This window comes from Branchiostoma lanceolatum, chromosome 2 (assembly GCF_035083965.1).
Source record: "Branchiostoma lanceolatum isolate klBraLanc5 chromosome 2, klBraLanc5.hap2, whole genome shotgun sequence".
In the NCBI taxonomy this organism is placed as follows: Eukaryota; Metazoa; Chordata; class Leptocardii; order Amphioxiformes; family Branchiostomatidae; genus Branchiostoma; species Branchiostoma lanceolatum.
Genome location: NC_089723.1, coordinates 38,627,599 through 38,654,867, shown reverse-complemented (window position 1 = coordinate 38,654,867; position 27,269 = coordinate 38,627,599). Strand labels below are relative to the sequence as shown.

The window sequence follows — 27,269 nt, the reverse complement described above, 5'->3', positions numbered from 1 at the left end:
TAAACTATTCCTTCCCAGGGCCTTAACACAAGCACCTGACTTTGTTTAAGCCAAATGTCTCCCAATAAAAGTCAACCGTTCACATTTGGGAGATAGTTGCAATGGTAAATTGCTGAATTTCAAATGTGGTACAATGCATTTTCCACTGAAACTAAGGTAGCCATTGGGCACCAAATTTTTACTGTTTATGAGTTAGGCAGCAGGGAGAAGTTTAAAACAAGTTGCTTGAAACTTTTTTCATGCATGATGTTGTTGTTGTCCTTGTTTAGCGTTTGATATTTTGCTAGATGAGATGATAATGATAATGATTTTGCTAGACATGCTCTACAAGTGCATGAATGATTATATCTGGTCACTACTGTAATTTGCTTTATCTTCACGGTAGCAAAATTTCACATTCAAAAGGAAAATAGACATTTTCACTGAACTTTTAACTTCACGGTGGCAGCAAGTGATTTACAGAACGGATGTGTGAAGGAATCATGAATAATAACAACAGTTTTTTTCACGGTGATGATAAGTTCACGATACAGAGGTAACCGTGAAAACAGTGAACATAAAATTACAGTGAAAGAAACAAGAATTACAGTATTCCCTATATACATGTATGGCCACACAAATCTATTTCCAAGGAAATATAGTTCTCCGACATTTCTTAGCAAAACTTTGGCAAGCAGTTGAATTGAAAAGGGGGCAGCAAGGAAAACTTGAATCTGGCTACATCCACTCCCTGAAACCGTGTGTACCAAGGTACAGACTTTACCCTGATTTTACTTTTCAGTTATTTTTCCAAGAACCAACAAATTTAATCGGTATGCCCTACATGTAGCTCTTGAGATTGATATGCTTTGTCATAGGATAAGATATTTTAGACATGAACATCAAAGTGTGACATGTGATAGTACATCATGCCAGTCACGATGCCTGGTCCCTCGTGTATTTTGTCACCACTGAAGCAAAACCAGTGATATATTGTGTGCTGGGTATTGCAGCTTGGTAGAGCATGTCGTGTAAATTGTCTCCAAACTTTTTCAAACTTTGAATGTCATGCCAAACAAATCAAATTTTGACAGTCTAATAGATCTACATTGTATACCTTTGGCAAATTTACATGATTTAGATCTGCCTATTATATCACACAGGTGTTGGGAACTTTGGTTAGATTAGTACACTCACTTAAAATTGCTTGTTTATGTCTCTGCTTTGTTTGTTCAGAACATGCTATATATTACATTAGATTCAGCACGCTGGCTTTGCTTTACGCTAAGTTCAGGTGCCAATTACGCTTTACATAGAATGCACCACATAATATTAGAGATGTCTGACAATGAGTTACAAGGAATTCAAACAGCGGATTATGCTTTAAAGAAAGGATCATGCAGGCCCCCTTACAGTTGATAGATGTCACACTTGCCCCTTCCCACATCTGCTTGGAGATACGGGATGTCTCCATGATTTCCCTTCTGGCCCCTGGCCCTTGTCTGATGACAGCATAGCAGCCCCCTACATCTGCTTGGATATTACTACTTCCCTAATATCTCGGTAGTCCTTCGTAAATATCACACTTGTCCCCCTACATCTGCTTGGAGATACCGAAAAGTCTCCATGATTTCCCTCCTGGCCCCTGGCTGCGTCTTATGACAGAATAACGGTGATACAACAGTGTAGCATCCCCCTACATCTGCTTGGAGATTACTACTTCCCTAATATCTTGGTAGTCCTTCGTACATATCATACTTGTCCCCCCACATCTGCTTGGAGATACCGAAAAGTCTCCATGATTTCCCTTCTGGCCCCTGGCTGCGTCTGATGACAGAATAACGGTGATACAACAGACGCCCAGACAGCTCATTGCACAGCTGATCAATGGCATGGAAGGTGATCAATGAGGAAGGATGGGGGGGGGGGGGGGGGGGGGGGTGTGGATGGTCAATCAGTGATTACTGGCAGGTTGATTAATGTTACGGGATGTCTCCTGTAGCTCAACTGGTGGCAGCCTCACTGTTGAGCTCCTGGTTCCAATTAGTTGGTAATTTGGAGATCATGGTTCAATCCTTGGTTGGGGACATCTTGGTTGGAGCTGCAACCTTTTTTAAGAAGGGACGTCCAGTGTTCGAGAAGGTGCCTCGAGCACACTGTATGCCACTTAAGGTGCTACAAGGGTCTGAAGATAAGAACGAATGAACGAAAGAATGCTATGTGTCAGATTTTTCATAGTGTTCGTTACTGTTAATCTTCAAATATCCGTGGCAGTTTAATTTTCATGGTGACCTCTCCACTGCAAATTCATGACACTGCAGACCAATCAATCAATCAATAATATGCTGGCCTCCAGTGCTGATACATGTGGCTGTAGACATCTCTATCCAAGATGTCTTCTTAATAAATCGTAATAGCAATACACATTAATGGACAAGGAGACTGATTCAGAAGATCTTTCATTATATTCTAATATTCAGCTCACAGAAACTACACATTGCAGCAGCATCTGGTTGACTTGGCAACTAGAACATGTCAAATATCACGGCTGATCAACTAGATGTACACGTGTACCATCAAATCACTTTTTCCTTTCTTTGTACAATGAAACAAAAGCAATGGGAAAGATATGCATGGTATAGTCTATGCTAAAGAGCTGAGCAACACCCAAGACTATTCTATGTCCACCAACTTGTACTTACGGTAACTTTGTCCTCTTAACAATATACAGTTACTGTAGCAGTGTGGTATGAAACCTTTGGCTGTCAGGAACAACAATGTTGAAATCTGAAACAAATTCTAAGTTGAATAGAAGTAGATTGATATATATATATATAATATGTATAAAATTATCACCATAAATTTTGAAACTTGTACATTTGTTGTTCAACGAGCCACAGAGACATGTGCAAGATGACATCTTTTACAAGACATTCATATAAGACACTTTTTACTTCATCACACAGAAGGCTCTAGACAAATAACTCTAGTCATCCCTCACACTACTCGCGTTGTTGTTCTATTATCACGATAGCTTATTTATAACAGCACTGTATATTTACAAGGTGTGGTCGCCAGACTTATGATATTTTCTCGTTTGATTCTGAAAATGACTTGATAACAGGTGAAAGGAAAATATGCATAGATGAAGGGAAAATTAAACGTTTATCAGGGAAAGAAAAAAATCTCAAAGTCCATTCTAGGGTTACCTGAAAAGCATAATATAATTGTAAAAATGTGAAATGTCAACAATTTTACGTCTGAGCTATACTGCAAAACTACAAAGCCTCTGCGACTAATCAGAGACTTGTGGCACGGTATATGACACTCAAAAAAACTTTATCATCTTAGCTTAAATCACGTCGTAGAGTCCAGTCCAAAAATTAATTTTTCTTGCTATGCATGAATAAGACCTCTTTCCACAAGACAGCAGCACTAGACGACCATACAGGATTTGTGTATAATTGGATTTGTATGACCCTTGAGTTTGGAATATTATGCTGGATATGTAAAAGTATGATACAGAACATGCGAAATGTAAAAAGATGTGTTCTTTATCTATATGGAATGTGCTGAGCCCCCGTCACAAATAAGAAATTCAGCTTGGCCGACGTGTCGGCGAGCTTCAAATGTGAATTTTTGGCCGAAGTACGGCCGACGTTCTGTCGATTACGCGGGCTTCGGGTGATTTTTAGAAATCAAAGTTGATCCAAATATTGGCCTTTTACCAGGTTAGTCGATTCTGACTTCATCCATGTCCAAGAGATGGTACCATCTCATGGGTGATTTCTAGTTTTTAGTGTTCGACAGACGTCACCCGAGATTTTCATTGGAAAATACGGTCGACGCTCGGGCGATTTTGAAATTCGGCGAGCTTCGAGCAATTCACAAATTCGGCCAACGCTCGCATGAATTGTGACGCCGGCCTAAGTGACCTGTCCAATGTTTGGTCGCTCAGTGGCCGCAGCCTCAAGTGGAAATTGGGTGTAAATGATAGATCAACAATAAGGCCACACCATTTTAATTTCTTGGTTAATGGATTTTAAAAAAAAATGCTAGATTGGAAAATCAGCAGGAAAACAGAATCTCAGGAAAGTTTGTACTTTGGTGCACACAATTTCAGGGAGTGAACAGGGCCAGGTGCAAGTTTTCTTTCACCCCAGCCTTCTGTTTTCATGATTTTTTTGTTTCTAAAAATTAAAAAAACAAATCCGTTAACCAAGAAATTAAATTGGTGTGGCCTAATGGTGAAAACTATAACACACTTTAAGATGAGGTCAGTAAAGAATGTTCCATATTTCTATACTCATTACAAGGAAACGTTAAAACTAAAGGATACGCCAAAAATAGTTACTCAAGCAACTGGATAAAATTTTGAAACAGTCAGACGTTTCAGACAGCATCCACTGTCTTTCCTCAGTGACTCGGATGTGCTGTCTGAAACGTCTGACTGTTTCAAAATTTTATCCAGTTGCTTGAGTAACTATTTTTTGCGTATCTTACTACCTGGATGTCTAACCTTCATCAACGTAAAACTAAAGGAATGTATCGAATTATGATGTCCAACAATGATATGAAAAATATAAAACGGTGACCCCATCTTGCTGTACCTCTCAAACTTGATTGCATTGACAAAACACATACATTCACTTATGCAGCATTAAGTTTAGAAGAAAAGAGCTTAGAATACATCAAATTATATTAGGTTTTGTATTGTGAAGAAACCATCCTTAAGCAGGTGATAAGTATAGTGATTATAAACATGCATATATTCATCAGTTTCTGGCAGTGCAGTGCTGTGCTTCTAAAAAGACACAGAAAAAAAATTAAAAACTAATAAAATTTAAAATATACAAATTCTAAAAAAAATAAAAAAAGACCCAAGCACCAACAAAAAGAATTTTATGTACATTGATTTAAAGCCATGAAGTGCACTGTTATATAACTCTTCCATACTAAGTTAACCTTTCGCCTGCTAACATAGCCGTTTGGCATCAAAGTTGTATTTGGTTATGTGTTTGGGCAGCAGAGAGAAGGTTAAACTTAAACATGTTTTAGATCTAGAACAAACAGTAAGGGCTGACACAGGAAAACTACATTGGGAGTAAAACATCAGTTTGGGAACAACATTCTACCCATATACATGTATTCATCTTATCTGTAATTCAAAGTGATAAAAGACATATCTATTTCTTGCCTGTGTATTTTTCCTGAAGCACCCCTTAGCAATGATATTATGTCTTATGTACATACTGTTTAATCTTGTGTATACAATTGAACTTCCAATGATTTACTGCATTGCCTTTTTTTTGTTGATAAGTATAAGTTTGCTGCCAGTTCTGTTTCAATATCAGCCATAGTTACAATAGTATAGATAAAAGTGATATACATGTCTAACACATGCCCCAGCTGGCTAAAATATTCCAATAGTAAAGAGTTTTGCCTCTAAATTATCTCTATTTCACTACTGACCCTACAGGCTTTTATGGGAATTTTTATGTGCTTTTGTCACATTTTGTCTTAACCAAAGGAATGTCAGAACTTATAAATCTTTTACATCTGAAATGAATGTCAAAGAATCAGTAGGAATGTTTTCTCTTACAGTCAAACCTGTACAAGTGTCCACCTCTACATAAGGACCACTTTTTGGTGGTCCCTTAGATACATGTACATTTTCCTATTGACACAAGCATTGCCAACCCTGTCTTTTGAGACCACCTTTCCACATAGACCAGATTTCATCAGTCAGTCCACCGAGTGGTCTTGTTAGGCAGGTTTGACTAACACGTCGCCTCACCCACATGGTTCCCAAAATCATTGGAAAGTCTCTTTGTCTCATCATCATCCTCATCCTCCTCTGCATCTTCTTCCCTGTTGTCCTCCTCATCTGCGGTATCGTTCACGAGGGATTGCGTGTTCTTGTCGAAGCTGTTAAACTCCAGCCGACTCCGGTCCCCCACCTCAAGAACTCCCACGTCGTTGTCTTCGATGACGTCCCCGAGGTGGAAGCTGTCCTCTGTCCTCCTGTACTTGACCGTCGTGTCTCCCTCACGGTGTTTTCTCCACCGTAGGAAGAAGAACACGCCCAAGCCTGCGAGCACCAACAGGACAACTATGGGAATCACTATGGGCGCAAGTTGAACCAGATGCTGGTGTAAGGTGGAAGTGCATGGTAGATTTGTCAGCTCAATCTCGTTTGATGTGTTCCCCTTTAGTTCAGCAGGGGACGCACAGATGATGGGGAACTGTTGGTTCTCTTTTAGCCACGTTGCCAAGGGAACGATGTAGCAGTCACATGCCCAGGGGTTGCCCGTTAGACCCAACTGTTTTAGTGTGGACTTCAGGGGGGAGAGTAAGTCCTTTGGTAAGGAGGTTAGTCTGTTGGACTGCAAGTGCAGCTTATGTAATGTTTTACAGCTGTCGAACGACTTTTCTTCGATGTTTTGCAGGAGTCCTCCTTGTAGGTAAAGCTCTCTAAGTGCATGTAGGTCCTTAAAGGTTCCTTTCCCAAGCGACCCGATCTGGTTGTACGATAAGTCCAAAGTTTCCAGCTTTGACAGACCGTCGAACGCGTTTTCGCTCACACTCTTCACCTGAGAGTCCCTGACGATGAGCTGCGAGAGATTCTTCATGTTCTTGAAGGCGCTGGCGGGAATGGTGGCGATGGCGTTGTTGGAGAGGTCCAGGGACACCAGACTGCGGAGTCGCGTGAAGGTGTCTGCCTGGATCTCCGTCAAACCTGCATTCTGAAGGTGCAGCTCTACCACCTGCAGGGTTCGAAATAATTCTTTACTTGCAATTTGAGAAAAATTTTACTTGCAATTTGAGAAATTAACTTGCAATATTATAGTCGGTATGTAACTACTTATGCTTTACATACAAAATGTACGTACTCAGCCTGACATAGCAACTTTTATGGCATTATTAGAAGACTAAACATCTAACATTGAATACAGATTCACTTAATATGTAGCCTTTATTGTTTAGTAGTCAGAGACCAATTTCTCCTCTAGCAACAGTCACTATGTCACTATTTTGCGTGACGCAACTGGACAACACCGGTATTTTCAACAAGTTCATATTATTTTTACTTGAAAATCGCTTGCAAACTGCAAGTTGCTTAATTATATTTCGAGCCCTCACCTGCGTTAGATGGCTGAAGTCGCCCTTAGTGATGGCCTGGATGGGGTTTCCGGACAGGGTGAGGTTCTTGACGGAGGTGAACTCGCGGATGGGAGCGAAGGTGCTGAGGCTGCTGTACGCCAGATCCAGCACCTCCAGGCTCCTCACGTTCACGAACACGTCCGTCGCCACGGAAACCAGCCTCTTCAGCCGGCTCAGCCCGAGCGTCTGCAGCGACGGCAGGTTCTTGAAGGAGCCGCTCTCCATCCTGGTGATGGGGTTGCTCCCCAGATCGATGACCCTCAGCTTCTGGAGGTCGGAGAAGGCGTCCGTGACGATGACGGACAGGTTCATGCAGTTCAGGTACACCTCCTCCAGATTCGACGGGTCCCGGAGCGAACCGGCAGGAAGTGCCGTGATGTAATTTCCTGTCAGGCGGAGGACCTGCAACTTCGGAATGACGCTGATTTGGCCGAACGGCACGTCTGTCAGTTTGCAGTACTGCAGTTCCAGGGTGGTGAGTGTGTGCAGGCCTCCGAAGGCGTGGAAGTCCATTTGCAATGCTCCAGGAATCTGCTGGTCGTTTAAGTAGAGGTTCCTGATCATCCGCAGATGCTGGAAAGGTCCACGGCCAAGCTGAGCCAACCGGTTGTGATCCAGCCGCAGGGTTATCAACGAAACCAGGTCGAAGAAAGCTTGGTCAGGTACTTCCGTCAACATGTTTCCATGCAATTCTAGAACCTGCAACTGCTCAAGCTTGGTGAAGGCTGTATTGGCTACAGCCCCGATGCTGTTGTACCCGAGATGTAGATGCGTGAGGTTGGCGTTGCCTGCAAATCCATCGGCCTGGAGGGCAGTTATTAAGTTGTCATCCAGGAAGAGATCCTTCAGGCTGCTCAGTGGTTGGAGGGCGTCAGTCGGCACCCTGTCTAAGTCGTTGTTGGTGAGAACAAGCCTACGTAGCTTGGTTGTTCCTGGAAGTGGGAAAAATGTACTATGTTATTAGTTGATATCATGGTCATGATGGTATAGGTGCTTACTCTATGCAAATGTCAAGACTCACCGAGCCTTTTCAATTGCCAGTTATTTGCGCCGTCAGGCTAATGTTTTGGTTTGAACTTTTAAGTGATGTTTTACTGACCAGTTACACACACAGTCACACCTGTACAAGTGACTATCTCTACATAAGGACCACCTGGTCATTGATATACAGTCACACCTGTACTAGTGACCACCTCCACATAAGGACCACCTGGCCATTGATATACAGCAAACCTATACATTCAAGTGACCTCTACATAAGGACCACCTGGCCATTGATATACAGTCAAACTTGTACAAATGACCACCTCTACATGTACATAAGGACCACCTGGCTGATATACAGCAAACCTATACAAGTGACCTCTACATAAGGACCTCCTGGCCAATGTGACCACTTTTTGGTGGTCCCTTAGATAATTTTTCCTATCGACACAAGCATTAAGAATCCTGTTGATAGTGACCACCTGTCCCCTAAGTGGCCTTCTTGGGCAGTTTCGACTGTAGTTTATATTTTTTCTAAGCACTGAATTGTCCTACAGAAAAGGGGCAGCACGCTAGCCTGAGTGTCATCCTGTTTCAGTTCCAGGCTCTACCTTCACCGAACAATGTGACAGGTTCCTTCTACACAGAACAGACGGACGCCCAAGATCTCGGTTCACACTCCTTTTATTCCACTCATGAACAATCCAGCCACTTCTCAGAACTCTCAGATACCATGTCTGTTTGGTGAAGGTAGAGCCTGGAACTGAAACAGGATGACACTCAGGCTAGCAGCACGCCAGTTTGAATCTTACCTGTGAAAGCGTTGCTGTCGATGCTGCTGATCTGGTTGGATGTCAGGATCAGCTCCTCCAGCTGCGGCGTCTGGCTCAGCGACAGGTTCCCGAGGCGCGTGATCCTGTTCTCCTGGAGGTCCAGATACGTCGTGTTCGCGGGCAGACCGGACGGGATATCTGTGAGCCCCTTCTTCTTACAGTAGACGCTGTAGGTGTTTGTTCTAGTCTGGAAGCAGTCGCAGCTCCTGGGGCAGGTTGTTGAGGCAGCAGGGGTTGTCCACACCAGGGGAGAGAATGCCAGGAGGAGGAGGATCTTCAGGGGAGCTGCCATCTTGGTTTTGTGCAGGGGTGGATAGTGATAGCTCACTAGGGGTTCAGGTCACCTACCTGTATAAATACATACAAAATAGTTCTTCAGAAAATTGCTTTTACACATATGTGGCTATACCTATTTATCTTCTTGATTATATATCTGAATCTGTATCTATACAGCCGATATCACCGCACTTCAGCGTAACATGCCAACTAGCTTCTAAGACATTTCTTATGATTCCAGGTAGCTGTCATCTTGGTTTTGTAAAGGGATTGAGAGTGATAGCTCACTAGGGGTTCAGGTACCTGTATAAATACATACAGAATAGTTAGGTTACTTTTATGACATAAGGCCACAACAAATTTTTTCTTAGTTCTGAGACATTTCTTAAGAAAAATTCAGGAGGCAGTCTTAAAAACAATGCAGGGAGGAAAACGTGACTCACTGAGTCTTGCTACATCTACTCCCTGATAATGCAGGGTTCGAAATAAAATCAAAGATAATATGAACTTGCAATTTTGCAAGTTGAAAATACTAGTGGATTGTGTAAGCACTGAAACAGGGTATGTTTATTCCGGGGGATATGTCTATTAGATTTTGAAGATTTGTCCGGGGGGTACTTTTATTCCGGGGTGCATGTTTATTTGGGAGATGAGAGTAAGTAAATCTGTATTAAGATGTTTAGTCTTCTAATAATGCTATAAAAGTTGCTATGTCAGGCTGAGTATGTATGTACAGCAGAAGCAGTTACATAGTATTGCAAGTTGATTTTTCAAATTGCAAGTTAAATTTTTGCCAACTTGCAATTTTGCAAGTAACCAAAAAAAAGTATTTCGATCCCTGTACTGTGTGTACCAAGGTACAGATTTACAGACTTTCCCCTCGGAGTCTATTTTCATGTTGATTTTGCAGTTCAGCATCCTTTTTTTTTTAATATGAGGACCAACAAATTAAATTGGTGTGGCCCAGAAATGATGTGATGGATGTATTAATCTTTAGTGGGTCACAGGGCTAAAATGGACAAAGCTTGAATGTCTCGATAAGCAACAATATATTTTTTATCATCATCAATGAATACGAATGTTGTACATGTATAATTATAGAGTAATTAATTGGGTCAGTTATATATTTGTATAGCCGGTATAACTGCCCTACTCTGCCCTGCAGCGTAATACACCGGCCTTTCAAACACGTGGCGACAGATGGCTATATTAGATAGAATATATTACATGTTACACCCACCCTGCAGAAAAGATCGGATTTAGTTCAATACACATTTTGAGCCAAAAAAGACCTGGTGTGCTTGGCTAGGTACACGTAGCTATCAAAAAACCTTATGGTTCATCTGAAGCATCATGCTTTAAGTTCAACCAAATAAGCCATGGAATTTTCATTTGTCTTGCTGTAGTAATAATGATATTCTTACAACTCAAGTACTTTGTGAAAAACTTAACCTTCTCCCTGCTGCCTAACCCTGTAACCAATGGGGAATTGGGTGCCAAACGTCAGTGTGCTAAAGGTTAAAAATGACACTGCTCAGTCATGCTCTCTGGTTTGCTGCACACCTACACCAACACAGCTTAGACAGTGTCCAAAACACCAGAAAAATGTAGTGGTTAAAATTCATTACAATTCTTTAACTGACAAATACGAATTTTAATCTGTCTGGGTGGCTGAACTAATAATTGGTACAAGTTACCTTGTCACCTCGTGAAATATTGAAAGAAAACCTGCTTTGCTGCACACCTATACAGGAACACAGCTCAGATAATACAGATCCCATCGGCATTTGCCCTCCAGGCCCTGTCTCTGGTCCCAACCAGTCTGGCAACTTGCTGTGCCGTGCACTCTACCCTTTGACCTTTCCAGTCAATTTCACAGAATTACTGACCTATTGAAGGTGCCAAACTGCCGTGAACATAGTTTCTCTCACAGTGGTTTTATTTCACAGACAAAGAGGTTTTTGTGGTGTTCGGAATTTGCTGTTGAAACAATTCTATACTAAAGTACTAGTAGGAAGTTTACAATGTCATATTTTCAGTGTTGTGATTTGGAGATAAGAAGTCACAGAAAATATGACAACCGTAAACACTTCAATATTCACAGTTTTAGTCAGCACACAGGGAATATGGAAAAATAAAACCACTCTGAACTGCAAAGCTATTCAGTCATTCACCAACCTAATGAATGGATTTGGAATATAGCAAGGCGTACAGTCAGCCTGTCTGAATGACAGACTGACAAATTAATTTTTGTCCCTTCTATTAATGTTAAGTTATAGGATCACCAACTAAGGTTTTATCAGTGGGTCTGTTTGTACTTAGTAGTAGTCTAGTGATAAGCTGTGGGAACCACTCAACGGACAGCATTGACTTCTTAAGCCTCTTGACTTGTGATCAAGTATCAACAATGGTGAATAAATTCACATTATTATAACAATGAGGATTTAAGTACTGTTTTTAAAGAGAATTTCACAAAAACTTGATGTGGTATTCACTCGTTTCCCAGACATTGTTGCACCCAGTCTAGACTATAATGTAATGAATGAACAATTCACATTGAATGTATTATCCCCTTTAAATTTGGTCTCAGTTGTAACTTGGCAACATAAGCTTTCTCAAAGCTTAACATAATATATTGCGTTAAAGTAGCTTTAAGTTTAGTGATTATATTATCAAATGCAGATTTCAACTGGCACTCTTTAGTAATTCAACCATCATATCACAGGAAGACTACTGTAAATCTTTAAATGTTTGCGGTGGTTTTATTCCTATGTATTACTACTGTCAACTACAGAATTGTTGCAACTGTGAAACAGTTTCCCTTTAGCTATCACAAAATTCATCAGCCTCCCCGAATACTCATGAATTCACAGCATGTGTTTTAGCCTTTTATTATACACTCTGTCACGGTAACCTGAGTCAAACCGCATACATGTCTTTCATTCAATTCTGTTTCAAAAGTCAAAAAGGCCCCTATATTTACACAGTGTTAGACAGTTGTTAGTCAATCAACACACAAAGCACTAGCAATGTGAACAAGGTTATTCAATCTGCCGAATTGTGTCAATGAGATTAGGGGCTACTGTAAGATACAGGGAGCATATAGGGAGGGAATACGTGCGCATACATGTCCAAATACGCACGTATCTCTGTATCACAGGTAGTAGAGATAAAATGGTGGTCCTACCTTAGTCACACCCGAGTCACACCTTCCTTCTGACACCCACAAATGGTATGATCCTGTCATGTGACGTGGATCGTATTACCAGTTCTGTGTTATGGTGGAAAATCCCATTCCAGAGAGGTGGAAACTTCCAGACTTTTGCCCTACAGTTTTTCTTGTAATATTGCCAGGATAATTTCCTAATATTAGTATCTAAAATATATGCACCTACATTTGGTTTATATGTAACTAGACTATAACAAAATTCTCATTTGGTTTGCCTGTAATAATTGGCTGTATGAAGAAAAATCACATTTTTGTAATATCTGCTATGAAAGTCCTAATTGTATTGACCTATTTTCATTTACACTTTTAAGTTAACAGCAAGTATAACGTTCGGACAGTCAATTAAGTGAAACCTATAAAAAAATATTACCATATTTGCTTGTTACCTACCTTACACTTGGGGCATCATAAGCTGTACTCCTGTGCTAAGCTACTCCGTAGAATTTGCTGTTTTGGAAATTATAATATCACCTCCAGCCTAATTTGCCTAACTAAATGACCTAAACATCTGTGACCACCACGTGGGGTTCTACGTCACTGCGGACGTAACCAGACTGTCTGTAAGTTGGGGAAGGTCGAACCGTGCGTCACGTAGGCAGACCAACCCACGCCCTGCCCCCAACGCACCACCAACCCACCCACCCACGCAAACCTGATTTCCCTTCAGTGCCTATTCCATAACCCTTTTCTGTTTGTTGTTGAGTATTAGGATATATATTTTCGGACTCAGCATTTTGTCAGTGATTATTTTTCACTCCCTACTCACAAATACTTATTAGTGAAATATGATATTGTATTATCTGATCACTGGGAAATGTTAGATAAACAATTTATTATATAGTAATGCTTGATATCTGTTCATTGTTAAGCATTAGGACATACAATTTTAAAGTAAGCATTTTGACAGCAATGGTTGTTGTTTACTCACAAATAATTATCCGTAAAATATGATATTGTATTATCTTATTACTGGGAAATGTTAGACAGATAATTCATATTAAAGGCTTCTTGCATATAATAATCATTTTCTGCTTATTGTCAGGCATTAGGACATACATTTTCAGATTCAGCATTTTCTCAAAACAGCAGTGGCTATGATCTATAATCCATTGATTGGGAAATATGATATTGTACTATCTTATCTCTAGGACAAATTAGACAGACATTGGTTGCACCCACCCTACAGACACTGCTACTGTTTAAGCCACAGCCTCCCTCAGTATAGCACAGACTTAACACTCTATTTGTTTATTGTCAAGTATTAGAATAATATTATACGTTTTGTACATTTTCAGACCCAGCATTTTGCCAGACTTTAGGGCTATACCATAATCCAATCCAAATGGTGAAATATGATATTGTATAATCTTATCTCTAGGACAAATTAGATAAACATTGGCTCTACCCACCTTACACTTACAGACACTGCTACTGTGTATGCCCCCCTCCCTCACTGTAACACTCTTGTTTATTGTAAAGCATTAGGATAAACATTTTGTACGTTTTCAGATTCAGCAGTTTGCCTGAACAGCAAGGGCTACTGTAGAATCCAAACAGTGAAATATGATATTGTACAATCTTATCTCTAGGAAAAATTAGATAAACATTGGTTCCACCCACCTTACAGACTGCTACTGTTTATGCCAGCCTCCCTCACTATAAAACTAACACTCTTGGCTGGAGTGACATTACCTAATTGCCAAATTTTGCCTGTGGTAATTAGACTAGCAGTGGAAAACGTCCCATTAGAATGTCGCTGGTGTAACACGTGGTGCTGCGATCAATAGTCATGGGGGTGCTGAGACATGGTGACAAGGATTAGGCTATAGGAAGTCTGCCCTGATGATTCAGTCTGTTTATGGCAAGGTTAACGCAATATCCTGGTTGTGGGCAAACCTATTTCCTGTGATCTTTCAAGGTTGTTGATATATGGCAGTTTTCCAAGCAGAGGTTAGGCTATGGTTTGTTTTGGATGTCTTTTTAGGCATTTCGTCAGTTTTGCTTGGTGTATATTAGTCACTGACATAGGTTAGGTCTAATTTATACCCAGGAAAACAGCAAAACATCTTAAAAGATATTCAAAACAAACCATAGCCTAACCTCTGCTTGGAGAATACATGGTAGTGCCTTATTTGAAACAGTTTGTATTATCATCAGTTAGTATCTTCCCTTTTGCTTCTCGAGACCTCGTTATCAAAAAAAAGAATGATTTAGGAAAAATTATAATCCTAGATTAACACTGTGACAGCTATTTTTCCTCTTAAAACCTCCTTGAAATAACTGGGAAATTTAGGGGAGGGTAAAATTTCACACACCTGCTTGTGATGTGTAACGCTAATGACATTAGAGATGCCTGCTTATCCACCATTTTCTCCCAGTCATGCTCGTTATGTAAATTCATCAAATTTGGAGTCAGGTTGCATGTAGTGCCTGGCTTCAATTTGAAATTCCACATGCATTGTCACTGGTGCACCCTGTACTGACATTGGTGGGGAGGGCCAGGCATAGAAATGTGTAGCCTGAAGCAGTCTTCATTCTTTGAAAATGTGGAATATGTTCAGCAGAACATAATGAGTTTTTCCCTAACACTTAAGACTCTTAAATCTTCTTTTTTTAAATTAATTTGTCCCATTTTGTGATCACCGAGAATATAACTTTAAACAAGAAGGGGCAAATAGTCATTGGCATTCCAAAATATAAACATAATGCGGTTATACAAATGTTTACATGGCATTGTAAGGTTCTTACCTGATGTTCATGAGAGTATTTGTACAATTTTAGCTGTAAAATTAGTTAAACATGTCATGTACCTGTCAAATGAATACATCATCTAACATTTCTTTTGTGTTATCACAAACAGAATGTACATTGAGAGTGTGATTTCTGTCCTAAAAATAGTAAAAGGTGTCACACCCCAACCAAGGTTACTCTGTTAAGTGTGTTTATGGGGTGTGAAGAGTGTATTCAAAATGTCTTACGTTCACTCACCTGTACCCTTGGCGTGGGCAGGCACTTAAACCTTCACTCGGTCACTTCATTTGTGTTTATCACATACAGGCATGCATTGAGAATCTGACAGTGTGATTTCTGTCCCAAAAGGTGTCACCCCAACCAAGCCACAAACCAAGAATTGGCAACGGACTCTCTGATAAGTGTTTATATTGGGTGTGAAGACTGTATTCAAAATGTCTTAAGTTCACTCACCTGAAACCTTGGCGTCGGCAGGCACTTAAACCTTCACTCGTCTGTCAGGTGTGTGATTTAGTTCCCCTAAACCACTCAGATATCTTGCATCTTTCTTCCTGTGTATTACTTCCGCTTCCAAGAACACAGGAAAGAAAGAAGGCCAGGAGTCCTCCTCAGGGTGTTTTGTATTGTGACTGTCAGGTGAAGAATGTGCTCCCAGGCTGGCAAACGGCCATGCTGTTATGGGTGACTTGTAGATTTCATATCTCTCTCCTGCTGGCCCCGCCTGCCTTGCTTTATTCTTTGACCCTGCAGTCGAGTTGCCTGGGGAGATGAGAGGTCAATGGTAGAAGTGGAGGGAGGAGTGACTCCTGTGGTGAGGGCTGGGGTTGTGTGTAGGCTGGGGCAGGTGACAGACTACTCATTACAGATGTGCATCGTAGGGACCGACCATTTCACGCACGTGGGGAGTGCCTCCTTGAGATTTTATAAGCAACTTTAAAATGTTTTAAACGGACTTGAACAATTGTCTCTTGAAGTCGCATGCAGTGGAGCCTTTGGCTGCCATGTGGGTAGTGCTGTCAAGAAATTTGAAATTGAATTGAATAAACCATCATTATTATTAAATCATTGCTAATAATCTAGTTGTGTCAGTCAGGCCCCAGTTCAAATTCCTTATAATTTGTGTATCAAGGAGAAAAAAACTTAAGATATTAAGTACTAACTACAGTCAAACCTGCCCAAGAAGACCACTCAGAGGACAGATAAGAATCTGGTCTATATGGACAGGTGACCACTATAGGCTAAGGATTCTTAATACTTGTGTCAATGGGAAAAATTATCAAAGGAAAACCCAAAAAGTGGTCACATTGGCCAGGTGGTCCTTATGTAGAGGTTATCACTTACATATACAGGTTTGACTGTACATCTGTGATGTTTCCCTACAAAATGTACAACATACTGTATACGAAACACATAATGAGCATTCCCCTGTGCCTGTGACAGGCTTACCCACAGTAGCTGTATACCTGAGCAGTTATGAATGGAGGGCGTGGCAGTATAAACACTGTTGAACCATGCTGTGTGCACACACTAAGCTCACCCATTGGCTACAACAGGCTGTTATGGTTGACAGAGAGGCAGCCTGGTATTCTAACATGTACTTCAGGCGGAACGTAAGATGGCTGCTAGGCTATTTGTAATACTTGACGTCAAGCCTACCCATTTTTAGCATGGAAGGTGTGCTAACAAAAGATGCCCTCTGTAAGTTCAAGGAGTTTCTTATCAAGCCTCCTTAGTCAGGTCTAGGTCGTATTTGTTTTGCTTTTAGCAAACCATGCGGTCCTATCATTAGTATACCCGCACACTAAGCTATCCCATTGGCTACTTCTGGCTGTTATGGTTGACAGAGAGGCAGCCTGGTATTCTATCATGTACTTCAGGCGGAACCTAGAATGGCCGCTAGGCTACTTGTAACGCTTGATGTCAAGTCTGGCCATTTTTAGCATGGAAGGTGTGCTAACAAAGGATGCCCTTAGTAAGTTCAAGGAGGTTCTTCTCAAGCCTCCTCAGTCAGGTCTAGGTCATATTTGTTTTGCTTTCAGCAAACCATGCATCTGTTGTTATCCTATCAGTAGTATACCCCAGTTTTGCAATTAAAGCAAAAGAAAAGCAACAACTGAACAATAATGGTTGTTGAATATAGATGATGATATTTTACTGTTCGTTAACACAAAAACCTTTGTACATCAAAAAACCTACCACAACTCTAATATCGCAGAAAATTTCTTAGTACCCAATTAATTATTTGGCCAATTTGTACTACATGTACCTTATACTTTATAGTAGTAGTTTAAAAGACCCTAAAGACACTATAAACTTTGGTACTATAGGAAAGTACAGAAGACAAAAGTTGTGTATATGTTGGGTACAAATATACAGTGTACACTAACCTAATACATGTAGTGTACAGTGTATAACATACATGTTGTATAATGAAATATTTATGCTGTATGTGTTCACTTTCCTTTGTCAATCTATATTTTACAGACTGTGTGTCAATGGAGTAGCAGATGCATTGCACAGAACATTTTGAAAATGATTCTGAATGATAATCATTTTAATGAAAAGAGTGTACCTGCGTATGTGTCAAGACAGGTAGCATGTAACTGTCAATGATAACAGACTTGGTGTTATTATAGAACAGAAATGTTGTGGTTCCTGTTGCCAGCTGTACAGCTAACCATGTTCTGTTGTTTCCCCACATGACTGCTCCTGTCTGTGATGACCTGTCTGACTACATATCTGCACCTGTACCTGATGCTGGGTGCTGGTTCACCTTTGTATGCACATCATCGTCCTGTCATCAACAGGTATGTCCAATATGTTTTTAAGACACCTATGTGTGACCCATACCTTATCCCTCATGACCTCAATGAAATGTTTTTGAGGTTTCTCATGAAAAAACAAGGGTTCAACAAATGAATAACTGCCATCAACTGGTCATGCTAGGAGAATGTAGCTTTAGTAGTGTCCAACATTCTTTAAGACATTCTATATTTGACCAATGTCTTTCCCCTCAATGGGTACAATGAATAAAGATTCAGACAAACAAACAAACAAATAACTGGTCGAAGTAGCCGAATGTAGTTTTAATATTAGTTGATACTGTTATTCTTAAATCAGTCATAAAGTTATGACAGGTGTATGTTGTGCATAGTTGTTTACAGTTGATCTTGTGTCTGTACATGGAAATAGTACATCAGATGAAAGCAATCGGATAATGAAAGATACTCATTCATTAGAATGTCTTAAGAATGCTTGATCTAAGGAATTAAGGTAAGGGGCTGTAAAGTAAACATCAAATTATTACAGTTATGTCACTTTGAGCTTGTGGTCGCTTGCAGTTTAGTACGTGTAATATCTGACTGTATTTAGTCTCACTGTTCTACATTTTGGATCAGATAAAGTGTGCTGCTGGATCATGGCATGGCTGAATAATTTCTCAACATCTAGCTCAGGTAGCAGATAGTTGTCCTCACTTTTCCCAAACTGAAATGAAACTGATCCTTGTTTGCTTTTGTTGGAGCAGATTTTTTAGATGGAAAATGTAGATATATATTGAGAGTATAATAGTAAAAAGAATGAGCATTTTCCCGAGATATCCTGGCCATTTTCAAGCTGCACATTCTATCTTGTTGATCTCCTCATCCAAATCATCCTCATCATTCTTCACAAACTGAACCGTTGTGTGGCTTCGCTGCAGAAGTTTTGTCTGTCTGCGTTTCCACACCGCTACGACAGCGATCACTCCAACTATCGCAAACAGTACAAGCACCACCACACCTGCGACTATGTTGTGATAAAGGGGGGCTGAGTGGGGAGTACTTCTGTGGGGAGGACAGGGGAGGTCTTCGATGGGGGCCTCGTCAGACTTGCGTCCGGCCAGTTCCGGGGGAGATTGGCAGGTCATCTGGAACTTTCCTCCACTGTTGGACAACCACTGAAATAAATGAATGAATGAATAAAGTAGAAGTAGAAGAAGAACAAGGATGGACAGATGTATAGATGGATGATTGCCTTATAAGGCTGATCTATCCTACTTCTTGAACAGATACTATAGAATATTATCCATAACAGTATATGAGTTACATTATTGTCATGTATGGATGATTCTAAGGATAGACCTAAAAGAAAGAGGACTGGGACTGTTACGGCGAGAAAGGAAACTACGAGAGCCATTAAGTTTGCAAAGAACAGGACAGTAGAGAGGGTTGAAGAAAGACTGATTGCAGCTGAAGAGTGTCCAGACTACTACTGCTGCAAAACACAGTGGACTGCTACTCTGGATGATTTGCTCTATATATGGCCTCCGTCAGTTGGTTCTCACTCTAGGAAAATACAAAGAACTTTACCTGGATAAGATGCCTGTTCCAACAGGTGCATTCCCAAGGGTTGTGTCCCAAAAACAGGTGCTGCAGAGATAGGCTGCTAGGAACAGCCTGCAGGACATGAAGGCTGTTGTTCATCAGATCCAGCACACGGAGAGCAGGAAGGTTGGCAAACGCTCCAGCCTCTACCGTCTGTATCCAGTTCTTGCTCAGGTTTAGTGCCTGTAGTTGGTTCAGCCCCGTGAAGGTTTTGTTACCGATGCTTGAAATCAAGTTTCCCGACAGACCAAGCTCCTGAAGACTAGACAGTCCAGAAAAGGTGCCTTCTATTATTGTATCTATCCATGCATCGTTCAGTTGAAGCACAGTCAGATTCTTCATGTTTGGGAACAACTTGTTTTCTATCGGTCCGAGATGATTCTTTGAAAGGTCGAGATGTTGCAGTGATTCTAAAGTGTTGAGAGGACTTGCAGTTTCCAGGGACAGTTGTGTATTGCGAAGTGTAAGAATTTTAAGTCCTTTAAGCAATGTCAAGTCACTAGATTTGATTTTCCTTATAGGTGTATCCGAGAGGTCTACATTGCTAAGACTGGTCAGTCTTGAGATAGTGGCTAAGGTGTCCACATCACTTCCTTGCAACTCTAATGTTTCCAGGGAGTTAAGATTGTAGAAAAGATCCTCACTGAATGTAGTTTGGTTCAGACCATTCAGAATGAGTGTCCTTAAGGATGGTAGATTTTTGAATGTTTGGGGAGCCATTCTCTGCATGGGATTGTTGCTCAGGTTGATGAGCTCCAAGTCTTGGAAGTCGGCGAATGTGGCAGAGTGGAGGTAGTGGACCTGCATGTTGTGGAGGTGCAGCTCACGTATGTCTGGGTTGTTTTCGAACATGTTCAGGGGAATGTTGGTGAGCGGGTTGTCTTGTAGGTACAGGTTCTGCAGGCGAGACAGAGGCAGGAGCGAGGTGGTGGGAAAGTAGTCCAACCCAGCGTTCTGTAGATCTAAAGTGGTTAGTTTCCGTAGGGCCTGAAATGCGCCGGAGTTTACCGTCGTGAGTTTCTGCTTGCCCAGGTAGAGCTCTTTGAGTAAAGGAACAGGTGAGAAGGCTGCGTCTTTAATCTCAGTGATGCGGTTACCTTCCAAGTGAAGTACCTTTAATTTCGGCGTGTGCTCTAACGGTTCTTTAGGGACGTCGTTCAGTTCGTTGTTCTCCAAAAAGAGCATGGTCAAGTTGTCAAGACCGAGGAAAGCGTTCTTTCGCAGAAGGGCGATGCTGTTGCTGGCAAGATTCAAGATTGCGAGTTTCTGACTGTAGGCGAAGGTGCCCTCCTGGACTATTGTGATGCTGTTTTGGTCCACTACAATCTCTTCCAGCTGTTCCAAAAGATGAATTTTTGGAAATTCGGTCAGTTTGTTGTCGGATAGAATCAGCTCTTTCAATGTCAGTGTCACGTCAAATGCTCCTTCATGAATCCATGAGATCTTGTTGGAAGCAAGGTTGATGGTTTGGATCTGTAAAAAAGATCATATGGTCACTATGATCATAAAGAGAATGACATTTAGTGATACATCAGGAGTACTGGATGTGGAACTTTTATTTTTGCAGTTTTAATTTTCATATTCATCCCTGCCTTTTTACCTTTGCCTAGAAGGTTAATGTTTTGGTCAGCATCTGTGTGTGTGTCCGGCATTCATCTGTTAACACTGCAACTCAAGAATGCCTGGATGTATTGTCTTGATACTTGTTTGGCCATGCACTAGCCACAAATACATTTAAATACTATACAACACTAAATGTAATGCAGTAAATAGAATCTACAATACAGAAACATATAAGTGCAAATCATTAATGAGAATTAGATCTTAAGACAAGCTACTCCATTTATCTATTTATTGAAAAAAGAAATCACATCACACAAAAGAATGTTACCTTGAACAGACCAACAAAAGTGTCCCTGTGAATATTGTCGATGAGGTTGCCATGCAGGTCCAGGTACGTGGTGTCCTGTGGGATGTTGTCAGGTACCCTCACCAGGCCTCTGTTGTCACAGAACACCTGCAGGCAACGGGGTCTTGTGGTGAAGGTTGTTGACTTAGAATCTAATGGTTCTTGGTTTGAATCCCCAGCAGGCCCCAAAGTTGTGCCCTTACATGTAGGAAAGGCACTTTACACCTATTCCTGACTTGACTCTGGTGAAAATGAATAGATAGCATTGGTTAAGGACCAACCCTCAGATGGACGTAAAGCCAGAAGTCTCATGTTCAAGAAGAGTCACATCTCGAGCATTTTAAACTTATCAATAAGAGTAGGGATCCACGATTTATCCATCCCAGTTTGAGTGGGTCAAATCTTACACTCTAGTCTTACACAGCTTGTACCTGCTGTACAAAACTTGTGTTACTACTTAAGGCAGTCTACCATTTACGCAAAACAAACAAACAAACAAACAAACCTGCAGGCTGGTTCTGGAAGGATAGCAGGTGCATTGTGGGGGACAGGGGCTGACTGTGGGTGGGTACAGGGTAACTAGCAGGATGATGATGGTAGTGAGGAGACCAGCAGGGACCATGGTGTAAAAGGGATATCTGGATGTCTTTATAAAAAAGCCTGTGAAGATGTATGGAGAAAGTAAGAAATATCAGTGAAATGTCATATGTGAGCATGCATGAACCAACATTGATTATGATAATCAGACTGCACATTTTAAAAAGAGTATCCTATTTAGATACAGTAACTAGATGTACATTACTTGCAACGTAACAGATTTTCTGTTGGTATTTGGTTGCTTTTTGCATCACTGATTAGTGTACTTAATATATGTGTCAATGGCGAAAGTGGAAGATTCAATATTACGTCCCTTTCCTTGAACGTACCACAAATGACAGTTTGTATCCTTACCTTTTCTTTGAAGTATTAGTGCCTAAACAGTGTCAGATCCTGGTAGAGGTCCTTCAGTGTGATATAACCAGCTGCTGCCGCCACACCGCATGCCTGTGAACCCAGTGTGTTACACTGAAAGGTGGTTATACCGGGTATATAGATACAGATACAGATATAGAATGGATGAGGTATAGTCAGTCTTTGGAAAGGTACAACTCAATGCTTAGCTTACTCCAACAAACTCCAACAGGTTGCCAGGCTGTGATTGGTTGTTGCCATGGAGACTCAACTCTTGACAGCTTATCCTTTCATCCGATTGGCCCAATCCTTCAGTGCCCTGTGTCTACCCATGGTTTATCTCTTTACAGGAATTGATTTTTTCGATGCTGTGTATTGAACTGTTTGATAATCCTGTAACTCACTATTTATAGGTTCCTGTATGTTGTGCTTGCTGGAGCGTGGAAAAAAAGCCCAACTAATGGTTTCAGCAGAGCAACCAAAATTGGGTTTGTGTGACCCTGACTGTGGGTGACTCTGACCCCATGATTTTATAATTGATGTATGCTGCAGGATGTAAAAGAATGATTTGAAAGAAAAAAGATACACAAATTAAAGTTTTTTTGAAAGAAAAAAAAGATACACAATTTTTTGTCAAAAGTTGTTCTTTAAAAAGTCTATCTTTAAAAATTTGTTGAACAATTTTTTGTTGCTTGGTGGTCGCAGCCTGTACCTGAAAGGGAGTTTGTGTTTGGATTTTGTTGCAATTAATAAACATAATGTAGCATTTAATCTTGGACCAATGTACTTGACATAGAATGAATGATATCATTTGATTTCCGGTAGGTTCATCAGGTTCATCTTTTTGGCGACATGAATTCCTCTGGTTAGAGAAACAAACAAACAAAAAAACAAAAAAACATTAAAGTCAGCGGTACGAACTACATGTAACTCATGAATGAGACTTTTAATGACAGCAATGCCTTGGATGTCTTGACTGTGACCTCTAGCAGATTTTATATGAAGTACAGATGATAACGTTGCATTTCTCTGAAGTGCCACCTAGCAGGTATCATTCAAATTGCAGTTTGCATTTGTATTCAGCTGAGGGGTTAGGCTAGATGCGACAGGTGACTTGTACAGGAATACAATATGCTGATGTTTTTCATTTCTTTTGCATATCATATTGCATGTCCCTGTGGCGTAAGTGGTAAGGGATCCCACTGCTTTGCCATATGGATCAAGTTCCATTAAGCAGGGGTTCAATTCCAAGGTCGGCCCCAGCTTGGACATTTTGTAAGAGATTGCACTTGCCATTTTGGAAAGAGACATAAAGCCGACAGGTGACTTGTACATGAATACTATATGCTGATGTGTTTCAATTCTTTTGTATTATGCTATTGCATGTCCCTGTGGCATAAGTGATCCTGTGCGCTGCCTTGCCATATGGATCAAATTCCATGAAGCAGGGGTTCAATTCCAAGGTCGGCCCCAGCTCGGACATGTTGTGAGGGAGCGCATTTGCCATTTCGGATGGTGACATAAAGCCGCCGGCCCCATATGCTTCAAAAATTCCATTTCATAACCTCAAGCCTCAAACCTCTACACATAAAAGAACCCACCACACTTCAGGAGAAGAGTAGGGGTGACCCGGTGTACATGGTCAAAAACGTGAGCCATTATACCAAAGCCGCACTACTAGCTACAATGGGCTTGAAAAAGCATCATGCTTCACCTCAATTATGAGGATAACAGAAGAAGAAAATTTTACATATTAAGGTCAGTAATGTTACAGTATAACTGCCATGATACCCAAGCTGCCAATACCATAACAGCTCATGAGTCAAGCCTCCATCTCTCTGCCTTCATATATGTTTCATCTCGAGAGAAAGAGTGAACAGCCTGGAGCTCTGCGTCCCATTGATTTGTTTCATCGCTCATTACGTTAATGCACAGCTTCCGCTATTGTGTTCCAATAGCAAGGTAAATATGTCACTGATGAAGCATATGCTGACTAGCCTCTACCAGGCTCCGCGGGATGGCTGGAAAAATAGTAGAAATTGGCCGTAATAGAGTGAATAGTGTGCCAAGGGAGTTAGCTACGGAGAGAGGACAGATGGCAGACTGTCCTCTCTCCGTAGCTTACTCCCTTGGCACACTATTCACTCTATTACGGCCAATTTCTACTATTTTTCCAGCCATCCCGTGGAGCCTGGTAGAGGCTATATGCTGACTACAAATGAGGGCTGAGTCTATAAGAGTTCTCGGGTTGGGGCACTTTCACAAATTAGCCCATACGGAAGATTGAAGATCTGATTTTGTGTGGGCGGATACAAATGTCAAAGACAAATTTAGAATAGAAAACCTGAAGAGCTAGAGCATTCAATGCCGAGGGCAACTTTAAATATTTGCATAAGAATTTATTAATTGATAATTCATGTATATTGATGCAGCAATATGAGCTGATATACATGTATTTTACAAATCACAAGGATAAGCAAATCCAAGAAACAAGCCTTAGACATAGAATGAACTTGGCTTTGTAGATATTTCTGTAATCAAATTTGCACAAATACGCATGAAAACATCCCCCCAGTTCTTGCATTGTTTTCCCATCTATCAATCCGTTCTGCGCTGTGGTGTACGTAATAGTTATCCCAATCCAAGAGCCTATAGGTATAGAATAAACTTGGCTTGGTAAATATTTCTGTGATCAAATTTGCACAAATACGCATGAAAACATCCCCCCAGTGCTTGCATTGTTTTCCCATCTATCAATCCGTTCTGCGCTGTGGTGTACGTGATAGTCATCCCGATAACACGGCAAGATGGATGGATTTAGAATACCACCTTTATTACTTGGTCGTATTCTGCAAACAACATGTTTTATTGCCAGTCTGCACTTTTGTAAGGGCCCACGGGTTACAGTCCTCGTGGAAAAGATGAACCTGCGACCTGAAGATTCTGATTATGCAAACTGTTAAAGGGAAAACCAGTCAGGGCCATAAATATTGATCTCCAAGCAGATGTTGGGAGGCTAAATCGGTACGCTTTCTTTCCTGCTCTTTTCTCTGACACCCTGTCTTTTTTAATGATAGTTACACAAACTGTGCATGATGAACCTAGAGTGCTTCAAATTGGGGACCATAAATGTTGTCTTTGATCACATTTCCAGAAGGCAGACTGTATACTGGACCCGTGTAGCTTGTCATGCACATGTATCTACATATGATGAACCTCTGCTTTGAATAGGGCACCATAAATTTCGACTTTGTGTGATATCTTTAAAGGCAGACTGTTTCAGATATTATACTGAACCCTTCCAGATTGTTCTGTAGATGTAATGTATCTACAACTTAATGATAAACCATAAATTTAGTCATTGATCGCTTTGAAGCCAGACTGTTTCAGATCTTAAACTAAACACTGGTATTCTTGTAGATCGTCTTGTACATGTATCTCATAGATATGATGCATATGATAAACCTCTGCTTTGAATAGGGCACCATAAATTCAGTCTTTGATAGTTTTCAAGGCAGACTGTATCAGATTGTGTATATATAGAATACCCCTGCATGTAGATTATCTTGTTTTTATGTATGTATGATATGATGTTCCTGGTATGATGAAACGAATGCAATGCCCAGATGTATAGTTTAACATTCAGGAAGCGCGGTGAGATGAGACATGGGAGATGCAAGCACATCCCTCTCCTGGTGAAGGTCAGATGAGGCCAACCCATTAGTGGGGGCCTACATGGGGGGATCCCAACAACGCAAATACGCTAAATTCAGGAGGACTGCCTATGTATTTAGCTACATTCAGGAAGTCAATCATACAAAACGTTGCCACCTCGCTATAAATTTCAGGAAAATTAATCCAGAAACCAGTGGATGATGATGAATGAAATACCCATTGCTACAAATAATGGGAAATAAGAATAGCTTGCCTTATAGCATGCCTTATGGGAAAGATGCATGTAGGCCCTCATAAGTCTTGCTGAAGACAGGGGGCTACATTTCAATGTGCTCTAACTTGTGAATATGTGATGCTGGATTTCTCTGAGATTACACTGGAGTCTGACGTACTGTCATGTACATGAATCCCATGTCTCTTAAAGCCTTCCTTGATAAAATGAACCCACAATCTATTACTGGTGTATATATAGTTCCTTGGCATGTTTGAGAAATTTGTAACGTGGAGTGCCTAAAGATAAGAAATTTTATGTACATCTGGATTTCTGCACTGTGAACATCCTTCAGGTTAGCCACTAAGTCTTACAGAAATCCCACTACAGATACTGAGTGCCCGATGATGTTTTGTCCAAAAGAGAACTCTCATGCCCAGGTAGCTACAGTAACTGTAAATCTTGATATGTTTGCAAATATTTAATTTTTAAAGTTTTTTTTGTGTGACTTCTGCTAAATCTAAACATCACAAATACTGGTGTTTGTTTCGTACTCCTACTGTACTGAAAAATTGTTTCAATGGCCAACACTGCAAAAACCTCTCTTTCCCTCCTATCCCGAAGTATATAATAAAAACCTCTACAAATTAAAGTAAAATGAAAGTATTTACAGTATGTGCTTCTGAAGATAGAAGCACTGATCTAAAGCTACTGGCGCGCCTCCAGCAGGAGTTTATACCAAGCCCTGATGTAGTAGCCGTCGTTCCGTCCAAGATGGAGCTTCAGTTATCAGATCTTCTCCGGGCCGAAGCATTATCTCTTGAAATGTACTCTCCTGTGATAGGATCGGAGTCGGCCCCTTTTCTGCCCTGTTTCTATACTATTACTCTAGACCAACTCTGCCTAGTGCTTGGCCATTTGTCACTCTCAAACATTAAGGAGA

At 40.8% G+C, this 27,269-nt stretch overlaps 3 protein-coding genes and 1 long non-coding RNA gene across 4 annotated transcripts in view; 1 reads left to right on the top strand and 3 right to left on the bottom strand.

Annotated features, from left to right (window-relative positions):
• Positions 1–27,269, top strand: part of LOC136427061 (probable E3 ubiquitin-protein ligase HERC1) — a 224,335-nt gene that overhangs the window by 64,712 nt on the left and 132,354 nt on the right. The gene's annotated exons all lie outside the window — the stretch shown is intronic.
• Positions 2,426–6,767, bottom strand: LOC136428980 (leucine-rich repeat-containing protein 26-like). The gene has a single exon (XM_066418838.1). The coding sequence runs from the start codon at positions 6,609–6,611 to the stop codon at positions 5,760–5,762; it is 852 nt and encodes a 283-aa protein (XP_066274935.1). The 5' UTR covers positions 6,612–6,767; the 3' UTR covers positions 2,426–5,759.
• Positions 6,955–12,555, bottom strand: LOC136428979 (leucine-rich repeat-containing G-protein coupled receptor 4-like). Its single transcript, XM_066418837.1, has 3 exons — positions 12,424–12,555; positions 8,940–9,308; positions 6,955–8,075 (listed from the first exon to the last, which is right to left on the bottom strand). The coding sequence occupies exons 2-3, from the start codon at positions 9,250–9,252 to the stop codon at positions 6,970–6,972; spliced, it is 1,419 nt and encodes a 472-aa protein (XP_066274934.1). The 5' UTR covers positions 9,253–9,308; positions 12,424–12,555; the 3' UTR covers positions 6,955–6,969.
• On the bottom strand, positions 20,851–22,109 carry LOC136428982 (uncharacterized). Its single transcript, XR_010754693.1, has 3 exons — positions 21,995–22,109; positions 21,472–21,597; positions 20,851–21,053 (listed from the first exon to the last, which is right to left on the bottom strand). It is a non-coding gene; the product is annotated as an uncharacterized lncRNA (long non-coding RNA).